Source organism: Myotis yumanensis, unplaced genomic scaffold (genome assembly GCF_028538775.1).
Source record: "Myotis yumanensis isolate MYYU_CA2020_CCGP unplaced genomic scaffold, mMyoYum1.0.hap1 SCAF_10, whole genome shotgun sequence".
NCBI classification, from domain to species: domain Eukaryota; kingdom Metazoa; phylum Chordata; class Mammalia; order Chiroptera; family Vespertilionidae; genus Myotis; species Myotis yumanensis.
Genome location: NW_027223761.1, coordinates 4,023,814 through 4,040,817, shown reverse-complemented (window position 1 = coordinate 4,040,817; position 17,004 = coordinate 4,023,814). Strand labels below are relative to the sequence as shown.

The following is a 17,004-nucleotide window of genomic DNA, read 5'->3' as shown; positions in this document are numbered from 1 at the left end:
TTTGAGACCTTGAGTCATTTAATGGCTAGACATCAGTTTCCCCATGTGTTAAATTAAGCACTTTTGTTTATAAACTTATCTGAGCTTCTTAGGTTCCCAGTAAAATAGAAATAATAGTAGTTGCCAATTTTAGATGTCCAGTTGTGTTCCCAACTGTCTTAGTCTGGTTGGGCTGCTGTAACAAAATACCATAGACTCGGTAGCTTATGAACAACAGAAATGTATTTCCTGTCATTCTGGAGGCTGGAGCCCAAGATCAGTGTGCCAGCATGGTGTGTAAAGGGTTATCTTCCTGGTCTCAGGTTGTATATTCATATGTTGGGAGGGGCTGGCGAGCTCTGGGGGATCTCTTATAAGGGCACTAATCCCATACACGAGGGCTCCACCCTCATGACCTCCTCACCTTTCAAAGGCCCCACCTCCTAATACCATCACCTTTAGGGGTTAGGATTTCAACATATGATTTCAACAAGGGGAGGGGGGACAAAACATTCAGACCATAGCACCAACACGATACTAGTTACTTTTGCATTTAATGCTTCCAGTAATTCCATGAAACTGATAATATTTTCTTTATTGTACAGATGAAGACACTGGTTTAGGAAAGTTAAGTAACTTGTTCAGTGTACACAGCTAAGTGGTAAGACAGAGGTTCACATCCTGATTCTTCTTAACCCAAATCCATACTGTGCTGAAGCAGAAACGACTTCCGTTACATGGGAAGCAATTTAGGTGACATGTACTGCTTAGGTACCAAGAGAACTTCACTCATTCGATGCAAGAAAGTTAATGTACTTGCTTAAGATTTGTTCCAGCTCTTTGTAATGTTACAAAAGAAACTGAGTTTGAGAGACTTACCTTCACCTTCTATTTGCCACCTGTATGATGTTATGTAGTGGCAGCTTCCTGAGCAGACTTCCGGAGCCTTTAGATGGCATCTCAGAAGTCCGAGTTTGCCCTGACCGGTTTGCTCAGTGGATAGAGCGTCGGCCTACGGACTGAAGGGTCCTGGGTTCGATTCCGGTCAAGGGCATGTACCTTGGTTGTGGGCACATCCCCAGTAGGAGGTGTGCAGGAGGCAGCTGATCGATGTTTCTAACTCTCTATCCCTCTCCCTTCCTCTCTGTAAAAAATCATTAAAATATATTAAAAAAAAAAAAAAAAGTCCGAGTTTGTGGCCTGGCTTTGGAGAGAAATCTGCTTAGGTGACACTGGAACTAGAATTTTTTTTTTAACCAAAAAAAGCAGTTGTGATTGACTTTTCAGGGTTGAGTATGGCAAGAAAGTTGAGTGTGTAGATGATGTGTCTTTTAGGGTTATAACACTCCATTATTAGACATACTTTTACCAAACCTAACTCTGGTTTTGTTCCTCACCGGTAGGGAAGTTGTTCAGTGGAATTCTTTTATTATTGATTGATTAACTGGGTGATTTTGAGAGAGAGGAAGGAAGAGGGATAGAGAGAAACATCATTGTGAGAGCGAAACTTCAATGTGAGAAGGAAACATTGATTGGCTGCCTCTTGCATACCCCCTATGGGGATTGAGCCTGAAACTGGGCCTGTACCCTGATTGGAATCAAACTTGGGACCCTTCAGTGCAGGCCAATGCTCCATCCACTGAGCCACACCGGCTAGGGCTTTATAGAGATTTTTTTTTAAAAAATATTTTTATTGATTTCAGAGAGGAAGGGGGAGAGAGAGGGAGAGAGAGAGAGAGAGAGAGAGAGAGAGAAACATCAATGATGAGAGACTCCTCGATTGGCTGCCTCCCGCACGTCCCCTACTGGGAACTGAGCCCGGGCATATGCCCTTGACCGGAATCGAACCTGGGACTTTTTGGTCCGCAGGCCGATACTCTATCCACTCAGCCAAACCGGCCAGGGCTTTATAGAGATTTTTATAGTGATATTTGTAATTTGGAAAAATTTCTAAACCACTTTTGTTTATTCACTGTTCTATCCCCAACTCTTGCAACAATGCCGGCCACAAAAAGGTGCTCAAAAACTGTTGAATCAATAAATGAAATAAGAACACTTCAATTTTACAAATTAGGGTTATGGAGTGTTGAAGAGTTCTTACCTTGGTGTGGTAACTATCAGTTGATAGTCTGAGTTAGTTGGAAACCCAGGAAGATGTTAGATTATAGAAACCAGATTCCTGTGTCTTCATAGTTGGACCAGCTAGTTCTCACTTGAGGAAAGAGCTCTGTTTAATGGCTCTCCCGAGTCCTCTGTGGGAACTTTGTAGAAACTGCAGAGAAGCTGTCACCTTTCTGAGACAGAAAGCTTTCCCTCGGGCGGCCCAGAGCGCCTCTCTAAGGCGCTAGAAAATAAATATCATGAAGTACAGGTGCTAGTACTCCTTTTACCAGGAAAAAATGAACAAAAACAAAGAAGTGGGTGAATAGTGATTTCTAAAAAAGTAAGGGGAGCATGAGGATGTAGCAAGGGCCTGGTCTGAGAACTTGAGGGGTTGATAATTGATCTTTTGAAGACCTGGTTAATGAAACTCTTAAAAAAGTGAAATTTCTTGCCCTGGCCAGTTGCTCAGTGGTTAGAACATCGGCCCTCAGGCCAAAGAGGCTCGGGTTTGATTTCCAGTCAAGGGCATGTATCTCGGTTGCAGACTTGATCCTAGGATCAGGTCAGGGCGCATGTGGGAGGCAACCAGTCACTGTGTCTCTCACATCAATGTTTCTCTCTCCCTCTCCTCCCTCCCTTCCACTCCCTCTTTAAAAAAATCAATGGAAAAGTATCCTCTGGTGAGGATTTAAAAAAGTGAAATTTCTTGAAAGGCTAGGAAGTAGACATGAACCTTCCAGAATGAAAACCAGGGTAAGGATATTCTGCATATTCTCTTCTCGATTAGGGAGGTCTTCATACTGCGGAAGGGAAGGGGACAACCAAGGCACATAACAGACTGCTGTTCTGGTCAGAGCCGGAAATGTCAGACACCTGCCCTGGGACCCTGCCCTCCACTTTGACTAACATATGTTAAGACAGTTAGACAGCCCTGAAGATTGTGTTCTGTGCTTCCCTTGGTTGAAGTCTGTTTGGCTTATTGTTTCCTTCTTCATGGTCCTGTGCACAGACATTGCCAGTGAATTCAAAGAGCAGTTACAGGTACTGGTCCCGTACATATTAAACCCAGCGAACCTAATGGAGAAGGAGATCAACGGCTCAAAAGTCACCTGCCGGGGGCTGTTGGAGTATTTTAAGGTAATTGTGGGCTTTCATCATTAAATGTTGGGCTTTTGGTAAAACTGGTCTAGGTTTAAACTGATTTAAATTTCAGTATTTTAAAGTTTAGGGAAAAGTTTCATGGGGAAATGATGAGAGGCATTTTCAGACTTCAGTGTCCTTCCAGGAATGGGCCACTGGGTGGCAGTATCGGTCTAAGAACCAAATGGATGTTCTTTGCACTCTCTTAGAGTGATGACTGTGGCTAAAGGAAGATTGTTCCTCAAGGAAGATGGTGTGGACAGGAGGTGGTTAGGATGTTGCTGTGAGTAGGAGACGGCACCTAAATGTGACATGACTACCCCAAGGCGGATGGTCACTCTGCCCACAGGTAGTGGTGAGGCCAGTGTGCGTGGGGAGTCTGGCGGGAATCTTAGCCTTGGTAGGCTTCTGCTGCTTGAGACCATTTACAGTGAACTAAAAATGCTAACATGCACAAGGTGTGTTGTGTTTTTGCTAATTCCTGGGTGTTGATCTAGGTCTTTAGGAAAATTAAGTTGTTTGGTTACTGTTCTTACAATTACAACTATGATTAATTATGACAGAATGACATTTTTGGTAATTATTTTTATGTTTATATTTTCAGGCATATATTAAAATTTACCAAGGAGAAGATCTGCCTCACCCCAAATCCATGCTTCAGGTACGCAGTTGTTGGACAGCCTAAGTGATAGCTTCGATTTCGTGAGTTGATCCGGATCCAGTAAGCAGAGTCCTTTAAGAAGACGGTGCTGTTGCTCTCCTGTCCCATTATGCTGAGCTCTTAATTTCCAGCACATTCCAGCAGTGTGGTTGCCTTCTGGTTTTCTTATCTGTGTTCTTGGTGGTTCAGCTTAAACAGCACGGCCTCTCACTGGGCCTGGTCTTCCCACCAAACATACTGTGACTCCCCTGTCTTGCTATCCCCAGGGAGACATCCCCAGCTGTGTGGACAGGCCATTTTCCTGTTTCCCGCTGTCTGCTTTACGAGAGCATGTCCTAATGTAGCCGTGGGCAAACTACGGCCTGCGGGCTGGATCCGGCCCGTTTGAAATGAATAAAACTAAAAAAAAAAAAAAAGACCGTACCCTTTTATGTAATGATGTTTACTTTGAATTTATATTAGTTCACACAAACACTCCATCCATGCTTTTGTTCCGGCCTCCGGTCCAGTTTAAGAACCCATTGTGGCCCTCGAGTCAAAAAGTTTGCCCACCCCTGTCCTAATGTGTCTACTTACTGATGAGTCAGCATTTAATTTCCAATGAGTTTTTTTTTTTTTAATATATATATTTTATTGATTTTTTACAGAGAGGAAGGGAGAGAGATAGAGAGTTAGAAACATCGATGAGAGAGAAACATCGATTAGCTGCCTCCTGCACATCTCCTACTGGGGATGTGCCCGCAACCCAGGTACATGCCCTTGACCGGAATCAAACCCGGGACCTCTCAGTCCGCAGGCCGATGCTCTATCCACTGATCCAAACTGGTTTCGGCCAATGAGTTTTATTTTAAACATTTTGGTATTTTCAAAGTGTTGTTTTGTTAAAACATGATTCTGATTTTCATGTACTGAACATAAGGCCATTTATTGCCAAATGTTTATTCCTTTAGTAGAAAAAATCTTTTCACTCAGGAATTTAGAGTTTGGGATTGACATTGTAAAGATAATTTGTCTCCTTTTTTTTAAAAAATAGATTTTTATTGATTTTTTTACAGAGAGGAAGGGAGAGGGATAGAGAGTTAGAAACATCGATGAGAGAGAAACATCGATCAGCTGCCTTCTGCACACTCCCTACTGGGTATGTGCCCGCAACCAAGGTACATGCCCTTGACCAGAATTGAACCTGGGACTCTTCAGTCCGCAGGCCGACGCTCTATCCACAGAGCCAAACCAGTTAGGGCTCTCCCTTCTTTTTTAAAAAAATAAATATATTTTTACCGATTTCTGAGAGGAAGGGAGAGAGAGAGAGAGAGAGAGAGAGAGCGAGCGCGAGCTAGAGAGAGAGAAACATCAATAATGAGAGAGAATCATGGATCGGCCACCTTCTGCACACGCCTCCCCTTATCCCCCCCACTAGGGATTGAGCCAGCAACCTGGGCATATGCCCTGACTAGGAATCAGACCATGACCTCCAGGTTCATAGGTCGACGCTCAACCACTGAGCCATGCTGGCTGGGCTGTTTCCCTTCTGTTTTGACTTATATCTGTTTTTTAACATTTAAAATTAAAGCAAAGGGCCCTGGCTAGATAGCTCAGTTAGTTAGAGCATCGTTCTGATACACCAAGATTTTGGGTTCAATCTCCCGTCGGGGCACATACAAGAATTAACCAGTGAATGTATAAATAAGTGGAACAACACATTGATGTTTTTCACACACCCTCTTCCTTTCTCTCTCTCTCAAATCAATAAGTAAAAATTGAAGCAAAGGAAATGATTTTGGAGAGGTTCAATTTATGATAAAGGTTCTTATGTGTGGGAACATTTTTGGCAGAAAAGATGTATTTTATTTAATAAACTGGGCTATATGGAAACCTAAAAAATAGCAGAAGCATAATAAGAAGGAAAGAATGGTGAATAAGGTGTGAGAAAAATTTTACGTGGTTATTTGTCGAAGAATATTAAAAGAGGAAGGACTTACAGCTTACGCTTTCCTTTCTTCAAAGGCCACTGCTGAAGCCAACAATTTAGCAGCTGCGGCCTCTGCCAAGGACATTTATTACAACAACATGGAAGAGGTATGTTGGGCGTATGTCTTATTCTGAAATATCTATAACCTGGACACGGTTGCTGACTTTAAAAGCCCAAACTTGATCCTTTTTACCGTCTTAAGATCCCGAGGGAACACAGCTGTACCCAGGCCACCTGGGAATGAGGGCCTGCTGTCAGGGTTCTAGCCAAGGCTCCTGCCGTGTCACTGCTCTCACCGAGCACCGTGGCCCCGGAACTTAAGTGTTCTCTCGGAGGCAGCCAGCTGAGCTCTGCTGGCCTTGGTCATCACTTACAGTTAATTTCTAATACCATAATAGCCAAAGCTTTTCAGCGTTTTCACTTTATAAATTTTATTTGTCACTTGTTTTTAAAGGGATCTTCAACACATTGCGTCTTTTTCTTTGTTTTTTAGGTGTGTGGGGGAGAGAAACCTTATTTGTCTCCAGACATCCTAGAGGAGAAGCACTGCGAATTCAGACAACTTGCTCTGGACCATTTTAAGAAGACCAAGAAGATGGGTGGGAAGGATTTCAGCCTTCGCTACCAGCAGGAGCTGGAGGAGGAGATCAAGGAACTCTATGAGAACTTCTGCAAGCACAACGGCAGCAAGAACATCTTCAGCACCTTCCGAACCCCCGCGGTGCTCTTCACGGGCATCGTGGCTTTGTACATAGCCTCGGGCCTCACTGGCTTCGTTGGTCTGGAGGTTGTGGCCCAGCTGTTCAACTGTATAGTTGGACTGCTGTTAATAGCGCTTCTCACTTGGGGGTACATCAGGTACTCTGGTCAGTATCGTGAGCTGGGCGGAGCTATCGATTCTGGAGCAGCATATGTACTAGAGCAGGTAAGTGCTGCCCGCTGGGAGTGGGAGGGTCGACAATGGACAGATACTGTGTTTCTTTTATAAAGTATCTCCACTTGGCAGAGCTTCCTCGTGAGAGAAGGCATGAGAAAATTTCCTTGACTATTTTTTTCTGATGAGCATTATGTTTATTATCCTTTTTTAGGATATTAATGTTTAATTTTGATATTTTGTTTTCATGCCCAATGATTACCCTTCAATGCCAAAAGTTTTTCAGCTTAGACACAATTGTGTTCCTTGCGGGAAACTTTTAACTATATGTTTGTCAGACACAATTCCTGTGTGATTCTTTCCCTCATCCAAGATTAATTTGCTTTATTAGAAATCAAGAACTTTGAAAAATATGAACTTAAATTTTTTTGTTTTAAATCTTATTAATGGATGGCATTTTTTCCCCTTAAAATCTTCCAAAAGCCAGTGGCTTTTGACATTGACATGATCTCTAGGTTTATAGATCCTCGAGACTCTGGTTTTTTTTTCTGAGTTGCTTGAACAGATCAGTTCAGTTAGAGGCTTGTGAAGGGAAACAAATTATTTTTACAATGTCAATCCCAAACTCTAGCTTCTGAGTGAAAATATTTTTTCTACTAAAGGAATAAGCATTTGGCAAGCCTCTAATAACACAATAACAAAGCAAAGGGTCAGCTAACTCCCCTGGGAGGTAGCTGCTGTCACAGGCCCCCCTCCCCCACATTTTCATTCCCCTATTTTCTGTAACGTACTGATGATGTAGACAGAAATTTTTGAAAGTTGATCTCCAAGGACGTATTCTCTCTTTTTTTTTTTTTTTTTAAATATATTTTATTGATTTTTTTACAGAGAGGAAGAGAGAGAGATAGAGAGTTAGAAACATCGATGAGAGAGAAACATCGATCAGCCGCCTCCTGCACATCCCCTACTGGGGATGTGCCTGCAACCCAGGTACATGCCCTTGACCGGAATCGAACCCGGGACCTTTCAGTCCGCAGGCTGACGCTCTATCCACTGAGCCAAACCGGTTTCGGCAAGGACGTATTCTCTTGATGCTGGGCTGTATTTCCTTAACTTACGTGTTGCCTCGTGGACTTTTGCAGGCTTCTTCTCACATTGGTAATTCCACTCAGGCTGCTGTGAGGGATGCAATTGTTGGGAGACAACCTATGGACAAAAAAGCTCAATAGCATCTTAACAAGAGGATCCAACAAGAACCCAACCAGCCCCTTCTGATTTCTGCATTTCTGCTGTAGCCACAGGTACAGGTCCAGAGGAATGTAGCTTTGGGACCACCCAGGAAGAGCTGGAACATGGCACCAATAAAGGAATAGACCTTTCCTGTGGTTTCAAACTCTTAAACACACTTCCATTTCTGTGGGAAGCGTTTCTTTTCCTTGCTTATGATATAGATCCAAGCTTGCGTCTGTTTTTTATTACTCTCTGCTTTGTGCACTTTATGGGGGGAAAGCTAAAGGAGAAAATGGAAATGCAGTTTTAAGTCCTTTATGCGCCACTTAGTGCCTTTTAAAACTGAATTCGTGCTTTTGCAGGCATGAGAGGGAAGGACTGAGGAAGCCTCAGGAAAGAGTCTGTTTGGGGTGAAACCTGTCAGTTCTTTTATACCTTCCTCTATTGAGAAGGATTCCTTTTTAAAAAGTTTACAAAACTGGCAAAAGCTTTAGAACTAAAGACTGAAATGATGCCATTACATAAAGTCTTATAATATTAGAGAATCCTGTCTGCCACAAAGTGTGGAAAACTACTATCATGTTTAAATCTATTCACTGAAATGTAAGGTCTTTTACCTGACAGGCTGTCAGTTTTGTTGGAACATATTTTTTTCTTTTGCCTTTATTCCTATACCTTCTTTCCAGAAAAGAGCAAACATGCCTTGAAAAGCCAGAGGCTCATAATAAAAGGAATGAACTTGATAATTTAAGAAAAGAGCTAGAGTTTAAATGAACCATGTGACCTCTGATAAGTCACTTGAACTTGTGCCTTGGCCAGATTCACTGTTTGTAGGTTTATATTGGTACTAGAGGCCCGGTGCATGAAATTTGTGCACTTGGGGCGGGGGGTGTCCCTCAGCCCAGCCTGTGCCCTCTTGCAGTCCGGGAACCCTTGCTCCTTACCACCCCGCCTGCATCAGAGGCCGGAGAGGCTCCTGCCACCAACGCTGTGACGCTGTGCTCACCAGTTGTGAGCCTGGCTTCTGGCTAAGTGGCACTCCCCCTGTGGGAGCGTCCTGACCACTAGGGGGCAGCTCCTCTGTGGGTGTCTGTCCCCAGGTGGTCAGTGCGTGTCATAGTGACCGGTCGTTCCGCCTTTCGCTCGATTGCATATTAGGGCTTTATTACATTGGTATATGTATTATACACTACCCTCACACAGTTGTCATTTGAGAAGTTTTGTTTTTTGAAAGTTCCGCATAAGAACAAAACTTTATTGATTAGAGGAAAGACCGTATCAAACATTATGGCCTTTAAGTGATGTCCTCTTGCACATGGCTTAGCAGTAAATCAGGTCTTATTTCCTATGCACTGTTTAATATATTTAGTAATGGAGCTAAAGCTGTCAGTTTTATTTAGTGATTTTTCCTTTATTTAACTTTACTTGACCTGTCTGGTAGCTTTAAAATAGCTTTGGCTTAGTAAGGACCAAAGCCCCATCCACATATGGACAATATCCAGAAATATCTAATAATTCTTCTTTATTTACCTTGGTTGTGTGATAAAATTTTTCATCTGTAGTTGCCTTTTTCTTTGGCTTATAATGGTGAATTATTACAGATTTCAAACTTAAAATTTGCCTGCAAATATTTATATAAACATTCAGGTATGTGAGCCTTAATTCTTAAGATAATTTTATTTTTGTGGGAGGGTGGTAAGGAAGGCTTAGGCAAAATCTGGGAAAATTCTATATATATGAAATATGAGTGGAAGGTGGGAAAACAAAGTTTCTTCTGGCATATAATCTATTAAAGATTTTTTTTGACTACTTTAACACTTAACCATTTAAGTATTTTTATAAGGCCTGAATTAATTCCAAGCATTTTATATTTTTTTCATATTTACATACCATCTTGCCCTGAAGTTCTTGCTATTTTATTCACTTGCTGTTAGATTTAGAAAAATTCCAGGTTGTTCTAAAAACTGTTTCCTTGCTTATCAGTGATGCTTAGTTTTGAATGTTAAATTGAAAGCTTAGCTTTGAAAAGTTAGTGCATTTTCAGGGGGCCTCTCATCTTCCTGCAGGCTCATACTTCTCAGCAAAAGGCCTTACAGATATTAACTAAAAACAAACCTATAGAATCACTATAGTTCAGATTGAAAACATCAATGTGATGGATGATGTTTCGCTAGAACTAAATTACTGATGTTGGGTTTAATAAACCTACTATTTACATGTTTTACTTTTTGCTAAAAAAAAAAAAAAAGCCTTACTGCATTTTATAAGCATATTTATAGATTTCAGAATAATTGTCTAGATTGGTCCTACTCCTTTTAGTTGTGAGAAAAGGAAGATGTGTCTAAAAGGTACTTTAATTCTAAAGTATTAGATTTTTAAAAATAAACATGATAATGTATGATTTAATGAAATCTTAGGATTGATTTACTGTTTAAATTCACCATTTTTTGTTTTGATCTTAAAGGAATAACTTGGTTTAGTTACCTACGGGGAAACTTTGTTTTTTGGGTCTTTATTAGTTAACATATTCTGCCTCTGAAAAGTGTTTATAAAGTTTTCTCAGTGAGGATTCGTATGAGTTTTCTTTGGCTTCTCTTCTCTTTTAACAGTGAACTGATGACTTTCTATCACCTTTTTCAATAAAAGATGCATTCTCATTGCTGGCCTACATAGTCCTGGGGAGATTGATAACCAGGCTGAAAAGAATGTCTTTTACCTCGTAACTTCCCTCAGCCTTTAGTTAGTGGGTCAGGGACATTAGGAGCTCAGATTGTTTGCTTAGTGTTTGTTGCTCTGCCACTCCTGGCTGGCCTTTCCACACAGCGTTGTTTATTTACACATTCCTAACAGTATATGGGCGCTCCTATTAACATAAAAGGCGGTTTTCAAATTTTCCTCTTATAATAACTCATTTCAGGAGAAGTTAAATGTTAAGGCTTTTTTGTTGGTTTTTGATACTTCCAGTAAGCTTAGAGTAAAAATAATAGAATAAAAGTTTTGATTCTTTCATGGGGATGTCTTTCTAGATTGCTTTGTAGACAGACTGAGGGCAAACTCATGCTGTTATGTGTGATAATGAAACATCTTCAGACTCATTCCGTATGAGCAGTGCCCTGAGCGATCTGTTCCACGGAGGGCTATGTACTAACACTTGGTAAAGTCGCTTGGGAATATTGGTTTTGTTTTACCTGTTATTTTTCTTTTTTCTCTTACATGAAGTTAAATGCTTTAGGCAAACAAACTGCTTGGTGCTGGCAGTGTGTTTCTTTAGCATCGTACCCACCGTTCTCATGGGTGTGTCTCAGATAGGGTATGCATGTGTGAATTACAGAAGAGTCGAGTAAATTGATGTAAAAATGTTTTATATTTTTCCTAGAGGTTTTTTTTTTTAAATAGTTTACATGGAAGTCATCATGGACCTTTTTTCTTTTTAATCTTCACCTGAGTATATGTTTATTGATTTTTTTAGAGAGAGAGAAGGTGGGGAGAGAGTGAGAGAAACATTGATCGGTTACCTCCCATATGGGCCCTGACCGGGGATATAGCCTACAACCTGGGTATGTGCCCTGACCAGGAATTGAACCTGAAACCTTCTTGGTGTGCTGGACGACACTCCAACCCATTGAGTCACTCTGTCGGGGCTTCATGGAACTTTTTTTTTTTTTTTTTACCCCATTGTAAAAGACCATTTGCAATTGGATAGTTTTCCTTGTTAAATCATACTGTAGCTATGTTTTGAGTATTGGTTCTTACCTATCTTGGAGTACATAAGACTTACCTGGAATTCTTGTTTAAAAAGTTTAAATTACCAGCTTTCTACCCCAGGGGTTGCCTCAGTTGGTCTGGTCTGTGGCCCCAGAATCACTGCTTTTGTAACAGTAGTGCAGGTGCCTCAGAGACAGCAGTGAGAGACTGCGCTGCATAGTGGGAAAGTGCAGTTCAGGATGGCCTGGCGGCAAGTGGTGGCTTTTCCTTGCAGTTCAGATGAGGTGGTCTGCCGGGTGCAGTCACTGAGAGTGCACAGTGTTCAGAACAGCAAGGGTGCCTGTAATTGGGAGGATTATCTCAGCTCCTTGAAGCCGTTTCTCAAAATGAGGATGTCACAGTGCCTTCTCTGAGCAATGAATGTACAAGTTATACAAGTGTCCTATTTGGTAGCAGGTGCAATTAGGATTAAAAAAAACTTTTGAAAATTGTGTTTCTTTTTTTTAATCCTCACCCAAGAATATGTTTCCGTTGATTTTTAGAGAGAGAGAAACATCGATTGGTTGCCTCCTGTATACATCCTGATCAGGGATCAAACCAGCAACCTTTTGGTGTACGGGAGACGCTCCAATTAACTGAGCCACCTGGCCAGGGTAAAAGTTGTATTTCTTCTAAAAAGCAAAATTTAGCACTGTAACTTGAACCCCTAACTCATACACAGAAAACCTTAAACCATAAATAAAAGTAATGAACAAAAAGACAGGAGATGACCATAACTTTGAAAATTAGCAACAAAAGTAACCCATATTAGGAACTTTTCAAAATCTAGGAGCAGAAAGATTAAAAATATTTCTTTCTTGGGAAGAATTTTGTTTGCCAGAATAAATTTAAATGTGGTGTTCTTGTGACCAAGGGAAGGTGGACTTTGACTCCCAAAACTTTCCAATTTAGATGAAAAAATGCTGTCATAGACTAAAGCCTTAAAGGAGTGGATGTTAATCTTGAACATATACAATTTTCCTTCTCAGATTTCTTTTAAATGATTTGTTGAAAGTACTTTTCTCTTATACCCTTTAAAAATGGCTTTAAAATTTAATATACTTTAAAAAAGTGCAATAGGATGAGATGTTGCTATTAGTATATTAAAAGCATGTTTCTGTTTCTGTAAGGTCATTTAATGGAATAAAGATCACAGCCTCATGTTGTCTCTGTGTTTTTTCTCTTTAATGTGGGAAGATCTGTGAAACAGGTTTGGGCTTGGCAAAGTGAATAGGATATCTAAGAGGATGAGTAACTTGGTGTCAAATGTAGTGATAATGAGGTTTGAGTGAGTCAGCTTTCTCTGTCCTACAAAACAGTATCTCACTGGCATGGTGCTGGAGAAGGCTGTGCTGTTGGTGGTGTTGCTTATAATCCAATACAAGTTTTATTTATAGTAACACGGACTGATGACGACCCTTGAATTTGTGGCACTTCCATGTGGCTGTCCCATCTGGACCCACCTGGTTAAATGGTTCCTCTTTGGGGTGGGGTGAGGTCAAGTTCTACTGAAAGCTTTCCCTTTCATCGGCCACCTTGGAAGTAGTAGGGAGCTGCAGTGACCCTCTCATATCTTGACTAAGTAGATATGCTCTACTTAGCTTTGCAGTAAAAACGGTTTCCCTAGTTTGAAACACTGGGTCGGGTCAGTAGCCTCCCTCTATCCATCCATCCATTCATCCCTCCACCCCTAGTGATGGTCATCTGTCAGGCGTCAGGCTCAGGGCTACACTGAGCTCATCACAGATTAGTAGGGAAGGGGCAAACCCACAAGTTGGTATGATTTGAAGAACATGGTGGAAACTTGGGTGCTCCCATCAGAGTGTTGATGCTTGCCTCACTGTAAGCTGGGAGAAGGAAGGCCAAGCTGGGGGAAGTGGCCATGTGTGGGTGGGGCGGAGTCAAGCCAATGGGCTTGTTTTGGGCACACTGGCATTCTTGCCTTTGATGAGCATATATGAGTTTGCCAAAGATCAGTCCGACTTTATTAGATTTTTTAAAAAGAAATGGTAGACTGGGATGTGAAGTACAGCATAGGGAATATGGTGAATAATATTGTAATACTATGCCTGGTGTCAGATGAGTACTAGAGCTATCAGGGTTAGATAGATCTAACTAGATCACTTCGTAAGTTATGTAAATATCTAATCACTATGTTGTACACCTGAAAATAATATAATACTATATGTCAATTGTAATTAAAATATTTTTAAATAGTAAAACAATAAGACAACCCTAATAAAAATAAAAAATGGTAACTGGGAAAACGGGCTGCCTAAGGAGTAAAACTGACATCAGGCACTGGAAGAATTCAAATACCACCAGGCCATTTCCTCGTCTGCAGTGGCCAGGTTATCTGCTCTCGCAGAAGGGTTTCCTTCCGGCTGCAGGGGAGGGCAGGCACGAATGGTTCCCGGCTTACATCATCCGCCTTTCATATCCCTGGAGGAAAGAGACTTTTTTTTTGAGCCACTGCCTATTTAAAAATGTGTGTATGTATAGCTCCATCCTAGAGAAAGCTGCTGATGGGTCTGGCTTGGGGCATATGCTCCTTCCAGGGCCAATCCCTGGCCTGGGGGCTGGGGCACAACAACCAGCCAGACCGAGGTCACATGTTCTCTAGTCGGGGTGATGGGGAACAGACAGGCAGCCCCACCAGAACCCACAGTCACCAAATGAAAGACTGCTGGGCAGACAAAAACGAGTGTCCACAACAGCCCCAGGCCCCCGGCCCCCGGCCTGGCCGTTGACCACAGTGGAATGGGAGCCTGGGGCATTTCAGGGTGCTCCTTCAAGGGGCAGTAGAGGTGGTTAGGCTTCCACTCAATGCAGTGGAAGCTCTTCGGGGTCTCATAGGGATTCGTAGTCGCCCCAGTAGGACTTGAGGGGTTTCAGAGCTGCGGGGGAGGGTTCAGGAGGAAGTTATATTTCATCTTCCTTTTCTTTGGAAAAGCCCGATTTTTCTGTTCAGAGCAAACTGTCAAAATTGGTGTATTCTCAGACCGTAGCCGAGTAGCCTGTGTGAGTGTAGAGAGCTGTACAGGCTGCTGATGGAGCACCTTCCCGAGGAGCTCCCATTTTGAGAGTTGCTGTTTGCAAGACAAACCCTCATGTTACCACAAAACGATCCCATGCTTCTGCTCCTGTGTGTACAGAAGCATCGCAAACAGCTTCCCGTAAATGCTGTTGCCTGCCCCTCACCCACCCCCGTTCCTCAGCCCTGGCCTCGCTTCCACTCCTACCTACCTGCTCAGGATCCCCACAGGGGGCATCTCCGCCCTGGCATGCTCGCCAGACTAAGGAAGACCCGGAAACTTCAAGGCCACATGAGCCACGGCCCTGGCCACGTCGGCAAGCACCCGGGGGCCGAGGTAATGCTGGTGACTTGCATCGTCACAAGATCAGCTCCGACAAATACCGCCCAGGTTCCTTGGGGGAAGTTGGTGTGAGGCATGGCCACTTAAGGGGACCCAGACTTCTTCCCCACTGTCAGCCTTGGTCACCTGTGGACCTCGGTCAGTGAGCAGACAGGTAAATGCTGCCAAAGACAAGATGGTAGCCGTTCCCATCACTGACATGGTGCGGTCCGGCTACTACGGAGTCTGGGGAAGGGATGTCTCCCCAAGCAGCCTGTCGTGGTGAAGGCCAAGTTCGTCAGCAGAAGACTGAGGAGAAGACAGGGTGTTGTGTGTGTGTGTGTATGGGGGGGGGGCAGGGTGCTGGTAGCTTGAAGCCACATGGACGGAAGTTCATTAAATGCTCACAAGTGAAAAAAAAAAAATCCCCACACACTATTCAGCCTTGTGCCATTTTCTTCTACTTCTCAGCTATTCCTTCCTCAGAGACTCAGCAAAAACAATCTTGGAGAGGCCTTCCTCCTCCTCAGAAGGCAGACAACGGGGAGAGATTGCAAATAATTAAGAAGTAACACTTGCTTCTGCCACAGGGCCCATCGCAGAGAAGCCCGGAGGCGGGTGACAGCTGGATCCTGGCGGCGGCGGCCCCCTGTTCGGTGCTCACAGTGCGGAATGGGGTTGAGGATGGTCCTGCTGGCGGTGCTGGCATTGCCTGGGGCCGGCCTTACAGAGCTCCCCCTTGGAGAGCTGCTTGGAAAGTAACAGTATAGAACCCTTACGTCCCTGCCCCTCCAATGTTTTTCGTTTTGTTTTTCTTGGCACAGGAATAGGACGGGGGAAAAAGGGATGTGACGTTTGAGCAACTCTGGAAGCAGAGAGTAAGGAGAGGCAGAAAGCAGTCTGGTTTCCTCCCAGCCGAACCTCTGCTTCCTGGGTCTGGACTGCCTTCCAGCTGCTCACTGGCTCCACGTGCACAGCGCTGAGTTGGGTGAGTGGTAACTCGCAGGAAGCTTTGGTATTTACTTATGTTGCCTCTGACTCTCCCTGCCCGGAAGCTGGTGAATAACGTGTAAAGCTGATGAGCATATACCTTACCTCATGCTAATAACATGATTTGCCACGTGCCCGGCACTTTATAAGCATCATTCCATTTGTTGCTCTCCCTCTGGGGAATGTAGTTTTATATGTTATCTTACATGTTGTACAGGATCGTCATCACCCCATTTTACAGATGAACAAACTGAGGCTCAGGGAGGGAAGGGTGCCTGGATCCTATAGCTAGCAAGTGACAGGGCCAGGGTGTGGCCCAGGCATCCTGATTCCAAGGCTGGGGGTTGGGGGTGGTGGTAACATGGAGATGGACAGGAGCTGGTTCTATTCTTGTGGAGTCACAGCCCAGTGTGACAAAGGACCTGTGTTTGGTCATTCATTCATTCATTCATTCATGGGGTGCCTACTGTGTGCCAGGTTTGGGGGTATATCTGGTGACTTAAGACCCAATAGTTAAAAGTACTTTCTCTCTGCTAGACCCTTGTCTTCTAATATCTTTAAAATTCAATAGAGGGCCCTGGCCGGTTTGGCTCAGTGGATAGAGCGTCGGCCTGCGGACTCAAGGGTCCCGGGTTTGATTCCGGTCAAGGGCATGTGCCTTGGTTGCGGGCACATCCCCAGTAGGGTGTGTGCAGGAGGCGGCTGATCGATGTTTCTCTCTCATCAATGTTTCTAGCTCTCTATCCCTCTCCCTTCCTCTCTGTAAAAAAATCAATAAAATATATTTTAAAATAAATTCAATAGAGGTTTGAACTATGAGCCGGCTCTAGAGGAGGAGGTAAATTGCTCACATTCCAGTGTGATGTGTACACAGGGATCGCGTATACAACAGCTCTGTTCTTGAACGTGGAGTCCCCGCAGCCCGTGTGTGTGGACGAGGTGAGGAGGGGCGGCTCAG

At 43.3% G+C, this 17,004-nt stretch overlaps 1 protein-coding gene across 3 annotated transcripts in view; it reads left to right on the top strand.

The window, feature by feature from the left end:
• The window catches only part of ATL3 (atlastin GTPase 3), a 31,779-nt gene extending 18,918 nt beyond the window's left edge, over positions 1–12,861 (top strand). For all 3 annotated transcript variants that reach the window (XM_070427329.1, XM_070427332.1, XM_070427330.1), the window contains exons 9-13: positions 3,092–3,219; positions 3,827–3,883; positions 5,888–5,959; positions 6,346–6,777; positions 7,869–12,861. In XM_070427329.1, the coding sequence (XP_070283430.1) occupies positions 3,092–3,219; positions 3,827–3,883; positions 5,888–5,959; positions 6,346–6,777; positions 7,869–7,955 (776 nt within the window). In that variant the 3' untranslated portion in view covers positions 7,956–12,861. The remainder of the gene's footprint in view (positions 1–3,091; positions 3,220–3,826; positions 3,884–5,887; positions 5,960–6,345; positions 6,778–7,868) is intronic.
• The last annotated feature ends 4,143 nt before the right edge of the window (positions 12,862–17,004 follow it).